At 39.5% G+C, this 15,848-nt stretch overlaps 1 protein-coding gene across 1 annotated transcript in view; it reads right to left on the bottom strand.

Moving 5' to 3' along the window:
- Window positions 1-15,527, bottom strand: part of tspan17 (tetraspanin 17) — a 32,149-nt gene extending 16,622 nt beyond the window's left edge. Inside the window, exon 1 of the mRNA XM_048176083.1 lies at window positions 15,052-15,527. Coding sequence (XP_048032040.1) covers window positions 15,052-15,138 — 87 coding nt within the window. The 5' untranslated portion in view covers window positions 15,139-15,527. The remainder of the gene's footprint in view (window positions 1-15,051) is intronic.
- Between the last annotated feature and the right edge of the window lie 321 nt (window positions 15,528-15,848).

Here is a 15,848-nt window from a genome sequence, read left to right as displayed (position 1 = left end):
ATCTGTGCACGAGGTAGGGCCTTAAAAACATCAGCTTGTCAATCACTGCCGTGACGTTCCTTGTGAGAGACGAGCGCGGCTGCGCGCTCCAGTAACTTTCCACACTCTACAGGCGCCGCATTCAATGTTTTTGTCAGGAGAAGGAGAAACAACTGCAGATTATGAGTTACCTGCGGTGAGTCCAACATAATGAATCCACTAACACGACACAGCGAATGCCGGTGGCAAACACTCGTGTTCCAATACTCGTGCACGAGTTTTGGGAGGAGTTCCTTTGAAATGGAGGCGTTCCTTTCAAAAACTCAGTAACAGTCTTTGGATTCTCAGTCGACGAAAAAATCCTCTCTATCACCTTTAAGACAAGTCATTTCAATTGGCGGCCATCTTTGAAACGCCTCTCGGGCATCCTGGGCATCATGCAATCTCTTTGAATGGGGAAACATCAAATTCTCCAAAACTGTTCACCAACCTTACGATTAAATTTCATATTTGAAATCAATGAAATCTAACAACAACCGGCTCATAAATTTAGTTTCTAAACGCTCGAATCACGACAAAAAAAAACTATTTTTCAGGCTGGATCAAGCTAATGCGCATGCGCAGACCTAAATGCGTGTCTCTTCGGAGGTGTGCGTCTGACTGTTTCTATAGAAACCGGTGATTCTAATGGCCGCTGAAGTGACGCGATGACGTTACCAGACGGCGATTGGTTCTTATTTAGAAGGCGGGACTTATTCCGCCATATTGTGCGTTACACTTTCTCCCATTCAAAACAATACGAGTGACATGTCTTGTGTTATTCTATAGTCTTTGCCGATAATTCTTTATATTTGAAAGCCAATAACTAATATATTGGCCAATAAATCTAAATCCAAATTTTGATATAGTTGAGAGCCTAATTATGGAAATGCACCTAATTCGCATTTGTGGGGTTTTTTTCTTTCTTTTTTTTTTTGCTAACTTTGAAAAGATTTGCTTCACGTTTGGATGGAAACCCAGCTAATGTCACTGCTAAATACCTATAAATATTAAAATGCCATCATTTCGCAATAGCTTTTTTAATCGACATTTAGAAAATATTGCTAAATTTTTGCGTAAATCTGTAATGGAAACCTGGCTACTGGAACGCCCCCAATTCGTAAAGATCGGGACTTAAAGCAAATCCCGAGCTTCCCACTCTTATTTACAACTTTGTGGTGGCGTTCATGTGTGTTCAGCTCGTAAATACGATATTTTCACCATGACTTGAATGTCGACAGGTTGAGAAATCTCAGACAAATGCCCGAAATCACAGGCAAATCGGTGCTCGTTCACGCGAGTGACAATCACGCAGTGTGAATGAACAAAGACAATCTGAGAGAATCGCCGACGAGTCGCCGACACCCGTGAGATATTTAGCATGCTAAATATCTGGAACTGTCGGCGATTCAAAATCCTGCAGTGTGAAAAGTGTTCTGACTGAAAACTACATCAGCGATGACGGACAGCCAATGAGAGAGCAAGATACAGAGCAGCGGGGAGTTCGGGGAGGAGTTATAGACCACAATATCAGCGTCTCCCCAACCATTTCCTCCTCCATATTCTTCTTTTCTTTTTCTTGTTTTCGCTTCAAATCAGCACACAGGCAATTCCTATTGCAAGCTTCTTGCAGACTACCATTTTTAATAATAATCCCAGTCTCACGTGAGAACTCCGGTCTTGCACGCGTAATATCGCGTTGTTTCCTTGTCACATCTCGCGTGTGTTTGGTTGTGAAACGTAGTTTGCGTGCCAGACAGAGTTGTCAGCGATTTTTCCAATTGTAAAGTCATTCAGTGTGAAACCTTCCATCGCCTATCCATCGTGCAGTTTTAACACAGCAGCGACTGAATGCTGGCCAAGATAGTCATGCAGTGTGAAAAGAACATTGACCCGATTGCTTTGAAAATCGTGCAGTCTGAACTCGGCTTTAGCGTTCACACTGCACACGGATGCGGTCCGGTGTTGTGGTGAATTTCGACCGCCTGACAAATTATTACCCCCTCGCTGAAGTCGCTACCTGATTGCATAATCTTAACCCCACCCCTAATCCTAACCCTTCCCCCATACCTACTCCTAAACCTACCAGTACTAGGGGGGTAATAAACTGGCAGGGGGTCGAAATTCGGCACAACACCGGCAATGCATTCCAGGAGCGTTGCGTCTGCAGCAGTGCAGCGATCGTTTACGTTTTTGCTGTGCTGCACGCACTGAATTAAAGTGACAGTACATTGTTCACATAAAAATAAACATAGATTGACACGAAAATGTACTAATTTCACCATAAATGCATAGAATTAAACTCAACTGTGTCTCACACTTAACATTTGCCCCAGGTACAGCAAGGAAAAACATAATGGATAATAGCACTCGTCTATTCGTGGAGGTAGAAAAACAAGTTCTTTATGACACGCAGGATTTCTTGTATAAAGACTTAAATGCAAAAGAAAAGGCTTGAGAGGTAGCTGTTTTTTTTTTTGTTTTTTTTCATTTCTAAGTTTTAATTTAAAATGTTTGTAATTTTAACATAAGAAAAGTATGTTTAAATGTTTTGCCACTTGCTTGAGCAACTTAACATAGGGCTATAAATCTATATAGAAGCATTGAATAATACATTATTTAAATTTACTGTTTCAATGTGAATACGTCTATGAGAGATTGTATAACTGTACTGTGTACGAAGAGAATCGCAATACAGACTAAACATTTTCATGAACAACTTTTGGATTTGAAATAAAATTAATGAATAAATGTTGTGTTTTTGGTATACAGCTGCGGATCAGTTGCGCAATGCAAACGCAGCATATGTGACAGCACAATGAGAGTGTGCTGCTCCTGCATCGCATACGTATTGCAACACACACCGCATATGCACTGCAAACAGAGTATGTGTGAACATGGCATTATTCAAATGAACTGCACTAACAGAGCAATCGCACCAGAGTTCATTTAAATCAAACCAAATCTGCCAGGTGTGAGCACATTCTATATAAATCATTTTTAAAAGTTGTGAAAATTACAAGATATGCTGCGTTCACACCAAACGCGAATAGAGCGTCAAATTCGCGTCTACCGCGTCTAGTTTGCCGCTTGAACATTTTGAATGCATTCGCGCGTCTAGAGCGAAATAGACATTAAGTCTAGCCCTCGCAGCCTCATTTTCATTCGCGTTAAAAATTCAATATGCCGTCTAACCTGACTAAGGTCTATACTTTCAGAAAACTTTGGAGAGTCACAAATGTCATTAGGGCCACTTTTATTACACAGAGACTTAGGAGATGGTACAGGAAATTAGCAGAGAGAGGAGAATGAGATGAGACTACTGGCTAAACCATGCAATGAAAAATGTTTCTCTGCAAGTTCGATTTGCTAACTGACCTTCTTGGTTTAATGTGTTATCAAAACTACAGATTCCCTGTCAAACTCCTGCTGGGCTCTCAGCTGTGTGTTTGACTGCAGGTTAGAGCAATACCAGCGTGAGGGGAAATGTGAGAGCGGGAAGGTAAGAGTCAGAGGTTGGGTATCAGCAGCCACAAATCCCATAATCCTATTTCCCTGTGGTCTTGGCTAATCCAATGGATGGATGGGACAGAGCAAGGGCCAGTCATCCACTGCACACACTTTCTCTGTCAATACGTACCACTGACTCCCACTCATCGCTATCATGAAGACATCAGTCTATCTCCCCCTGTCCTGATGGTTTTGATCCAGGGAATGCTGTGTCATGCCCACGTGGATATCGGGATTAGACACATTCAAGCATCGTGGAGCACTTAAACATCTAATTTAGTTATTCTGGCCAATCAGAGGAAAGCTGCTATCTCACACAGTAGGATGATTACACATACAGTATCACAGTATTATCACAAAAGGCAGCCAAATAAACTCTTGGCTTTAACTCTCAGCTGTGACAGGGAGCAGAAACACTTTTTCCACCAGGTGTTACATCCATAAGAACAACTTTTGCTTTCCTTCTCCTTAAATCATCTTCTGACATCTTTATCTTTATTTTATTAAAGAACTGCTGCATCACCAAGGAAACTTATGCTTTTGGAAAGTCTGACTCAGTACATCGCAAGCAGTACTAATAAAGCCAGAAATACTACTAAGGCAAACTGCTAACTGTCCTTAAAATGTTTACTTCTAATATTAAAGATAGAAAAATTAAATAAGTTTAAAGGGTTATTTCACACAAAAATGAAAATTCTGTCATTAATTACTCACCCTCATATCGCTCCAAACACACAAGACCTTCGTTCATCTTCGGAACACAAATTGTGATATTTTTAATAAAATCCATGAGCTATCTGGCCTCTGATTGATTGCAACATAGGGCTGTGTATTGCCAAGAATCTGGCAATACGATACATATCATGATACAGGGGTTACGATACGATATATTGTGATATATTGCGATACTGTAAGAAAGGCGATATATTGCGATATTTCTTGTTTTTTTAGAAAAAGGGTGTAATTTTAGAAAAAACGGTCATAAAGAACACCACCATATGCATAAAACCTTACAACTTTATTTTATTTAATCAATACAGTATCATTTGCATTTACATCACAATCACTATTTTGTGCAATCAAAGAGAAAATAGTAAAGTGACTGCAGGATTCTTTTGGTATATATTTTAAAGGTTCACAGTATAGCAGTTTTTAATTTCTAAACTATTTAAAAACTAGTGCATAGTCCATTTCATGACTGAATGTCTGTTTGTTTTTTATTTAATTCTGTGCTGCTTGTTTTAAAGCAGTCTAATGTATAAAGTGCTATTTAAATAAATGTGCTTTCACTGAAGTGCTGAACAGAGCTGATGCAAACATATCCACATCGCTATGATCAGATGCTTTATTTATGCTGTCACCGCTGTCATTTTTGTTGTGTGTTTATTTTGTTACTGAGAGGAAAACGTGCAGTACATAACGTTACTATATTCTATCTAAATGCCTCTCAGCAGCGTGGATTGCTTTGGGATGTTAAAGGTGCTAAAGAGGATCTTTTCGTTGACTGAGAAACCAAAGACTGTTAGTGAGTTTTTGAAATGAGCGCATGCGTAAGAACAGCCCCCCTCCTTCACAGCTCATTTCAAGGGAACGCCTCCCAAAACTCGTGCCACGAGTATTGGAACACAAGTGTTTACCACCGGCATTCGCTGTGTCGTGTTAGTGGATTCATTATGTCGGACTCTCCGCAGGTAACTCATAATCTGCAGTTGTTACTCCTGTCTCCTGACAAAAACATTGCATGCGGCGCCTGTAGAGTGTGGAAAGTTACTGGAGCGCGCAGCCGTGCTTGTCTCTCACAAGGAACGTCACGGCAGTGATTGACAAGCCAGAGGGCCAACTGGCTGATGTTTTTAAGGCCCTAACTCATGCACAGATGATGTATATTAATATTATTCCTTTCAGTGCACCTAATAAATAGTCTTTTATCAGTTAGTAAAGACAGTTTCAAGTAACATTGCAAAAAATGTATAAAACAAAACATCCTCTTTAGCACCTTTAAGTGAGCTCTCATATTCAATCCGTTTCCCGAGTTTGGGATTTTAACATGGCCTATTTTGCAAACAACTGACTCTTGTCGATCTCCTTAGTGGGTTCTTTATAGTTGAAGCCAAAATGAGTCCACGCTTTAGTTCTGTATGCCGCGGGAGCGGAATAATTCTATCGTCTTGTGAGCTGGGTTTGCTAATGCTAACTCTCGCGATGCACCTTGAGCTTCTCCGGCTATGCGTCGGTTTGCGTTCTGAGATAACGCTGACATCTAGCGGTTGAGTTTTATACAGTCTGTGGTTTAAACCAAACACAAAGCCACGAACCTTGGATGTAAATAAATAAATAAATAAATAAATATCGATACAGTATCGCCAAACATATCGCGATATACACGTGTATCGATCGATATTTTCTCACGTGTATCGATATTTTCTTACATTTTCTTACAAGGCCCAGAAAGGTAGTAAAGACATCGTTAAAAAAGTCTATGTGACTACAGTGGTTCAACCTTAATGTTATGAATGTCATTTTTAACACCGAAACTAAAGAAACAAAAAAAAAAAAGGCTTTTATGACAAATATTTTGTAATGGAACTTGTCGAACATCCAAAACAATACTGTGTGCTGGGATAAATGCACTTGTTGTATGCGAGTACATATGATGGAGCTGACAACTTAAAGAGCTTATAAAATGTGCAAAGGAGTCAAAACAGCAGCAGGAATTCCTCCATCACACACACAAACGAAGATCTGCTGCGAGGAGATGCGGTTCTGATGCCTGTACTGAACTGTGATGGGCAACATCGTGACTATGACAAGAAAAAAAACAGGTACGCCTGAGCATTCTGTCCTTTTTAGGGTTGCATCTTGTGACACAATGTCCTGTTTTTGGTTTGTTTACATGTCTTTGGTTTGTGTTGCACCAGAGTTCGTTTGAAAGCAGACCGAGACCCATCTTTCTTGGGGTCTCGGCCCGCTTGTTAGGTGCGAACCAGGGTTCAGATGGCAGTGTTCACACTTATTCAAATGAAGCGCACTAAAAGAGCAATCGCACCAAACATGGCAAGTGTGAACACACCCTAAGTGTATTATAACTTTTTTAAAGTACATAGGCCACGTACACACTGCAGATAAATTCGGTTGTCAGTTCACCTTTTAGTGCTTAATCCTGTTCTGTACACACACAGTTCAGTAAATTACAGGTAGTGACAACCGCATTTACAGAAATTCTATGCAGTGTGTACAGAACCAAACCAAACTGAACAACTAGTTGTTAATGATGTTTTTAACATTCATCGGAAATGTGTCCCTCTTCTGTATGCGCGGTGAATCACAGGGAAAGCACTAGCCTTGATTCATTTGTGCTGCCAGATCTTGCTAGAAAAATCAGCGAACAAGAACAGGCCCATAAAAACTATAAATCCTATAGTTTTATAAATAAATCCTAATGCTTTATGCTGAAAAAAGACCAAAATATCACGACCCATGTCTGCTCACTTTAATAACTTTATGAACAGAGCTTAAACAACAAGCCCAGAAACGCTTATAATGAGTGATCATGGCAACACAGAAAGAACTTGCACTGTGTGAAACAGGCTGTACAAGCATTAACAAAACACAATGCCTCCGTCGACGGTTAAGTTAAATTGCTGAAAATAACGAGTGTTTTGTCACTGTAATATTACTTTGGTCACAATAACGGATACCAAACACGCAAGACGCCGGAACATTGCTATAGTTTTAAAGGTGGTACAGAGCATGTTTTGTTTTATACATTTTTGCAATATTAACTGATAAAAGACTATTTATTAGGTGCACTAAAAGGAATATTATTAATATACAACATCTGTGCATGAGGTAGGGCCTTAAAAACATCAGCCAATCGTTTACGCGATCATCGCGTAAACGATTGGCCCTCTGGCTTGTCAATCACTGCCATTGTGAGAGGCGTGCGCGGATTGGCCCTCTGGCTTGTCAATCACTGCCATGACGTTTCCTTGTGAGAGACGCGCGGCTGCGCGCTCTAGTAACTTTCCACACTCCGCATGCAATGTTTTTGTCAGGAGACAGGAGTAACAACTGCAGATTATCAGTTACCTGCGGTGAGTCAGACATAATGAATCCACTAAGTGTGTGCGCGGCTTAACGATTGTAAGGCCGATTATGAATGTAAATTGATACTTATGACTGATCGCGCTCAAACGCGTCCAGTCAGAGCCAGTTGCGTTCAGACTGTGATTACAGTCGGTGTTCAAATTCCATGTGAAAGTATATAAATCTGCTTCAGGAGCAGGAAACTATCGCTGTATGTTGAGCACAGTCAGAATGTTTTAGCTAGTCGTTAAATGTGTGCCCGGCTTAATAACACAGCGAATGCCGGTGGTAAACAAACACTCGTGCACGAGTTTTGGGAGGCGTTCACTTGAAATGAGCTATGAAGGAGGGGGGTTGTTCTTCCGCATGCGCTCATTTAAAAAACTCAGTCGACGAAAACATCCTCTGTACCACCTTTAAAGCTGTCAATCATCGGAGTTTCGAGAGTGAGACGTGTTCCGTACGCAGATGTAACGATTCACTCCCGTATTCAAATGCGGTTGTCACTCCTGAAACTTACAGTGTACGTGGCCTATCTGACATGTCATCCCAAACCTGCTTCTGTGGAACACAAAAGAACATATTTTGAAGAATGTTGCAACTGTTTTTGTCCATATAATGAAAGTCAGTGGGATCTAAAACAAATTCATTGTATGGGCAAATAACAGAGAGAGAGAAAATCATATGGGTTTAGAAACAACGAGCAACAAGCAAACGATTCCAGAATTTTCATTTTTGTTTTCATTATCCCTTTAAGCAAGCACCTAGAAACTGCATAGCAACACATTAAAAACTACTCAGAAAACCTTAGCAACTGCATTGCAACACCCTGGCAATCACCAACAGCAAAATTATTTGCTAGAACAAACAGCACTCAGATTTTCTTCAGAAAATGCAAAAGACTAGTGTTGCACTCGTAACGCAAGTTTACCACTTCTTATCGGTTAGAAAATATCTTTCTCTGGCCTGTATAATGGAAATATTGACAAGTTCATCATTTCCAACAGGACGCCGCAAATGTGATACGAACGTGACTTCTAGGCGTCATCAAGGGGACGCATCTCACCCATATACTTCAGTTTATTTCAAAACAACAAAAACTATAAAACAATGAACAATAGCAGTTCGTTATTACTACATAATTGCTAAGTGTCAGCAGTGCCCCAATACTGGCATATTAGAGTAATTTTAATATTTGATGGAATGACTAACGTTTGATTCATTTGTGTTTTAGTGAGAATGAGTCAATGTGTGCGAGTGAGAGTAGGGCCTGCTGGGAAATGGCATGGAAATAAACTCCCTCGCAGAGCAACAGAGGAAGAGGGGGAACGGACATGTGGTTCCCATCTGCCGTATGAACCTGGAGGATATGAATAGGAAAAACATACAAAAACAGGGCTACACATGAACTCAGCACGAGCTCAAGCAAGGACACAAACACATACAATAAACACTTCAGGTTTCTCTCAGAAATCAGAAACACGCATTGCTTTGTTTGCACACAATACACGAGCCACACACACGTTAAGTCTGCAAACAAATGCAGCAGTCAAATATTTTTGTCGCATCAGGGGCGGCGTGCATGACAATAGTCGCACGGCCCCGTCAGCTCCATAGCGAGAGATGAATGGAGTTCACCGAGACGCACAGTGCCACGGCTCGCACCCGGGCCCCTCAGACTCTGTGGGAACAGCACGTCCCCTCTCATACACACCATTTGCTCACTCCCAAACATCTTCATTTGAATACAAGACAAGGGGGCTGTGAGGCACCCAAATGGAGAGGAGGAGGAGGAGAATTTGGAGAGGAGGAATTAAAGGCGGCTGGGGTGGAAAGAGGGGGGGGGGGGGGTCTTGTTGGGAATGTTAAGATGTCCCTGCAAAGCCTCCCGGGTAGATATCAGACTGTGATTACAGAGCAAGGCGTCTGTAATTACAGGCCATCAACTTGGCCCAGTCTGAGGCTGGCGAAGTGAGTGCTCTGTAGGGATCAGGTAGGTTTCTGACCGATCAGACTGTCTCCACTTTAAACCAATCAGACAGGCATTAGATGGTACGGGTACACCGGGGTCAAACAGTCTGCAAAGACAAAAGGAGTCGAGAGACAATGGAAGGCTTTCAGACATGACGAGGGTACAATAAATGCAAGGAAGTATGGAAATCACACTTAATTATTGATGCTACTGCTCAAAATTAGGGTTAGGGATTTGAACGTACCCATTACACAAGCACTCATCCTGTACAGTTCAAGCTACAGACATGAATGACACTTCCAATTATGAGAATTGTTGAAAAGTGGCCTTCTAGTATTTTCTAAGCGGTAAGACGTACAATTTACTCTTTAAGCATATTTTTTTATCTGATCAGTATCTTTACATCCGCTGTCATGCAGGTGTTGTGCAGTAGGTGGTGGTAGGCACCTTCAAGTGGAAGCAGCTCAAATATGCGTGAGTGAGGTCCGAGAGCCAATGAGGTTTGGGCCGCGTTTAACTCCACTTTTAGACATACACTCGCAAACTTCCTTAAGCAGGCTCACAAACTTCCAGGCCAGATCTTCTTCCGTATTCAACGTACGAAGAAAGTGTAAAACTCTTGCAGTTCAAAAAGCTTACACTACATCCTAGTAGCCAGTTTATGCTTTCTTCATTACTTGAATACGGAAGGCGGTCTGGCCTGGAACGCACTTCAAAATGGCATCAGGGATTCCCCCAAGGAGAAGCGCTTAGGGAAGTTTGCGAGTGTATGTCTAAAAGTGGAGTTAAACGCGGCCCAAACCTCACTGGCTCTCGGACCTCACTCACGCATTTTTGAGCTGCTTCCACTTGAAGGTGCCTACCACCACCTACTGCACAAAAGCTCTTCAAAATGGCATCGGGGATTCCCCTGAGGGGAATTGCTTAGGGAAGTTTGCGAGTTAGATATTTTACTTCATAACTTGTTAACCCTTTTGCACGTAAGTTTTAAATATTCTGTCTAACCCCCCAGCGTGAGTTTTTTTAAGGCGACCGTTATTTGGAACGTATCACTTTATGGTTTCCATGGTGACGCGTCATTGCTTGTTACGTGACACACAGCAGCACTGTATTAATGATGATCTGTTTTCATTTAATTTTTCCTTTTTTATTCAAAATATTCACAAATTTGTTAACTATAGACCTTATTTACCAGAGAAACAAGCGCGCCGCCATCTTTATAAAATTGTCTTTGAACTTCCGTTTTGCGGTAGCTCTGTACATTTCTATGGCATCGCTGTCAAAGAATAATTAGTTGGTTAAGTGGATTTACTTGTTGTAGAGTTAATGAAAGTTATCATGAGCATTGTTATGTTTAAAGCAGATGTCTTAACAAATGTCAGTAGATCGGGAAGATTTTAAAACGAGCAGTTCATTCATAAATGTAATATCGCTGTGGAAATACAAACCGGAAGTCAAAAGACAACGAGCGCAATGCTGAAAAGGGGCGGGGCTACATAAGGTCTATAGCATGAAATATCTAATATTCCGATTACCAAATATGTGCAAGTGGATGTGTTTTGCTGTTTAAACACCTTTATAACGATCATGTTAGTTGAGCCATATGCGCGATGGGCGCGGCCATGTTAGTTTGCGCCGCACAGAGAATCGGATCTGTTGGATTTACAACCCGTGATTTTATCCACTTCTCCCGAAATACATGAAAGTAAGCGAGTCGGTGAACTGGGGAAGAATAGAGTAAGCTTTAAAGTTACTTTCACAATGTGTATCTGATATGACTTAAACGCGTCGTCTAATTATAATGGAAAGGGTTGTTATTTCCGCTTCTATAGACATCATTGTGTATTTTACAAACTCTTAATATATTGTTTTGTTAGTGTATTTAAATGTCTGAAACCTAAAATAAACATTATTTGGTTGAAAACACTGCATATATGTAATATACTGAAAAGCGCTGCGCACGTCCGTCTCTGGTTTAGCGCCAGCCAAAGCGCTCACGCACATTTGAATTTGGCAGTTGATCACGTGATGCGCTGAACGTTCTAATCACACCGGTGTGATCGTACGCTCCTGGGACCAGCCAAGACTGATCACACCAGTGTGATTGTACGCGTCAAAGGGTTAAATATGGATTTTTTTGTTAAACAAATGCATCGCTTTGCTTCAGAACACCTTTATTAACCCCCTGGAGCATTGTGTAGCACACGTTTATGATGGATGGATGTGGATGGAAGCACTTTCTTCAGCTCATACTCGTGACCCTGTTGACTGCCATTATAAAGCTCGGATGCATCAGGATATTTATTAATATACCTCTGATTGTGTTCATCAGAAATAAGAAAGTAATATACACCTAGGATGGATTGAGGGTGAGTAAAGCTTGGAGAAATTTTCATTTTAAAGTGAACTAGTCCTTTAAATCCACTTTTTCTTTTAACCTTTTGTTGCAATTATCCTGCTTATTGTATTTTAATTTTACTTTTAAAGTTGTAGGAATTATTTTTATTTCAGTTTCAGTAATTTTAATACTTGAACTTATTTTTTTATTTCATAAGTTTAAGTTGTGTCTACTATTTATAAATTATTTCAACCAATGAAAATTATTTTAATAGGTTTAGTTTGACAGTAACAACACTGCAAACCTAAAAAGAACATTTCAAGTGTTTTCATCCATACAATGAAAGTCAAAACAACACTGGATCCCACTGAAGCTCGCTCACTGCATGGACAAAAAACACTTCTCAAAATATCTATTTTAAAAATACCTTCTTTTGTGCTCCACAGAAGAGAAAGAGTCTTGTGGGTGAGAAAATATTGACAGAACTTTCATTTTTAGGTGAACTTTAAAGAATCAGATTTGACTTACAGCAAATTGCTTTAAGTCAAGTGTTTAATTTAACTACATTTAAGAGAGGGTTGATTACAGCTTCCAGAAGTATTGACTGACATTCTGGCCACAATTTGGTGAAAACACTGGCGTCTAAGTTTCTACAAAACACAACAGACTCTCTATAACGTGGGAACAATGGCAGTAGGAGGGATAGCTGTTACAGAGGACAGCGGATCATTATGTAAGGTTAACATTTCAGACGGGAAAGCATTAAAGCATGAGGGGCACCAATTACCATCACGCCCTCCAGAGGGGTCTTCACTACCCCTTTCAATACTAACCAATGAAGAGAAACCAAGATGGAATTTATGACATCAAGAAGCTTAACAGAATCATGCTCCAGGCGATGTGTTCACCCCAGAAGTGACTCACTGAAGCTGACTCCAAGTGATCTCACAATTTATCACTCTCCACATGAAAACCTTAGTGAAATGATTGGTTCTTAACAGTGTTGGGTAAGTTACTTCCTGTCTGAAAAGTAATTTACTTATTGAGTAATTAACTTATTAATTACTTCTTAAAATCCCTATAAACCTTGACCGGATAGAAAGGAAAGTAGACAATAGAAAGGAAACTCAGTCAAACATGGAATAGTTTAGCCTTTTACTTTATAATACTTACATTTTTTTAGTAACAAATAAGGATGTCACTATACCAAAAATCTAGTAGTCAGTACCGATACCACCAAAAGTGCACAATCCCAAAGTCGATACCACAGTAAAAATATATAATAAAACAATGCTATATTTTTTTTCCAGGTAGGTCTAATAGTAGAAAGAAAAAATGCCACAGAAATTTAATAATCAAATATAAAATAACTCTGCATAGTCATAACTGTATAAACTAGATTAATCCTTATTAAAGCTTTTCTTTTGTTGTTTGATTAACATTTATAATACAGACAGCCAATAGTAGACAGTAGCATATTTTAAAGGCTGCTGTCACTAAGACCTAATGGACGGAGACAATGCAGTTACACATGCTGTTCACATTCACATAAGCAACTCAAATATACGCCAAGACAGGCATTTTGACATAACTGTCTTCGTATACTTTACTTTTTCAGGGGATAAGTAATTTAATTACAATAACACATTACACCCAGCACTGGTTTTTAATGATGAATGTAATGGAGAAATGTCCATATTTAAGAATTAAGAGTCACTTGAGAGAGAGATTTCACCCCAAAAAATATAAAATTGTGTCATCATTTGCTAACTCTCACTTTCAAGTTGTTCCAAACCCATAAGTTGTTGTTTGCTAGTTAAACTTAACTGGATATTTTCCATACAATTAGTGAACATGGCTGTCAAGCTTCAAGAAGGACCAAAAATAGCATCCAAACAGCTCATTTTCTATATTCCAAGTATCCATAAAGGGTTAGTTCACTAAAAAATTTAAATTCTTTCATTAATTACTCACCCTCATGTGGTTCCAAACCCTTAAGACTTTTGTTCATCTTCGGAACACAAATGAAGATCTTTTAAATGAAATCTGAGCCTTCCTTCCCTCCATTGACAGCTACGCAACTACCACTTTCAAGCCCCAGAAAGGTAGTAAAGACATTGTTAAAGTAATGTGACTCCAGTGGTTTAACCTCAATTTTTTTATGCAAAATTTATTTACGAGCATCAGAGATGAATATTTTGTAAATAAAGTGGTAAATTATAATTTTTTTTGTGCAAACAAAGCACTTGTGTCGCTTCATAAAATTGAAGTTAAACCACTGGAGTCACATTACTTTAATGATGTCTTTACTACCTTTCTGAGGCTTAAAAGTGGTAGTTGCGTAGCTGTCAATGGAGGGAAGGAAGGCTCAGATTTCATCAAATAGATCTTCATTTGTGTTCAGAAGATGAATGAAAGTCTTACGGGTCTTATGAAGTTATTTTTAATGAAATCCGAGAGGTTTTACGGATGTGGAACGACACGAGGGTGAGCAATTAATGACAGAATTTTCATTTTTGTGTGAACTATTTCTCTAGAACTACTGCAATCAGTTTTTCTCTAAATCACTACAAGAACATGTAAAATCCATTTGTGGAAAAGAGAACGACTGAAAAAGAGATAATTTCCAACAGTGACCTGGAGAAACTGAATGGTGTGAGGTAATCTCTGTTAAACCTGTGAATTGACCCAAGCTCCCCAACTAATGAGACCTGGATAATCCTATTTACCCTCCACTCCCCCCACTTCTCAATGGGATGTATTCTCTAGACCTGGAAAGGTACGAAAAAGACCCAACAAACATAGCAAGCCTAATCCATTCCCATGGGAAACAGGCGATTTTCTACCTGGATGAGAATTTGAGTATCTATCCAACATTATACACCTCAGATAGACCATTTACTTCATAAATAAATTAAAATATAGCACTAGTACGTTATATCTCATACAAACACGTTCATGTTATATGTTGTGAAATGAATAAAGCAATTGTCTATTCTGCTTAACTTGAACTGAAATAAGGATTTGATTAGTTGTTTGAAACATACAATGAAAACATTACAGAGGAAATGAATGAGTTTGAGAGCCACAATAAAAAGCAAATGAACTGCAGATCCACAAAACTTACCCAAAATATGATGTTGAATCCGAATAAGAAGTATTTAACACAGCAGCTGACCTCTGCTCCTTTAAAATGATGCTGTTTTCTGCTCATTTTGTCCAGGCCAGCCAACGCTGTTGTGATGATTCAAATATCAGCTAAAACTAACCGAATGGGCAAAAATACGATTGGAAAAAGATTGACGCATCTATATTTTAGCCGATATACCAGCAATACATCGCAAACCACAACATTGCACCATCAACAAACGCTTTTTCCACTGAGCTGAATTCTTCAGTTTTTAACATATAAACAATAGGTGGGGAGTTAAATGGGTGGGGAAATTAATGCTCCAGGTCCCCCCTGATAAACCCCGCTCCTTTTGGATTGGTGTCATGAGATGTGTTTGATATTTTAACCTTATTGTGAACGTCCCGAGGAAACAATCCAGAGCAATCTAACAATCCAATAAGAATAGTGAAGCGTGACACTGCAATCAGAGGACACGAGCTCACTGTCAAGCTGTCATAGTAAAAGTCCTGTCAGCGCCAGAATTCATTAAATGATTATTTATTTAACCAACAAATCATTATGAAATATAAAACGTCTTTCATCATAAGGTAGTTCTTAAAGTAATTTCGGGGCGAGATCTGTTGTGGTCGTCTTAAGTATGCTTTTCCAATCATCAACTCTTGAATTTGCAAGCATGTTGTTGTTTTTGTTTATATACTTATATTTAATAAATCTAGTGAAAATATAAAAAAATTAAATATGCTGTTTAGTATAGCCTATTACCTGTCCTGCCCTCAACCTTGTAATTCCCA

Source organism: Megalobrama amblycephala, linkage group LG23 (genome assembly GCF_018812025.1).
Source record: "Megalobrama amblycephala isolate DHTTF-2021 linkage group LG23, ASM1881202v1, whole genome shotgun sequence".
NCBI classification, from domain to species: domain Eukaryota; kingdom Metazoa; phylum Chordata; class Actinopteri; order Cypriniformes; family Xenocyprididae; genus Megalobrama; species Megalobrama amblycephala.
Note: the sequence above shows the minus strand (reverse complement) of the source record. Positions and strands in the feature narration are given on the sequence as shown.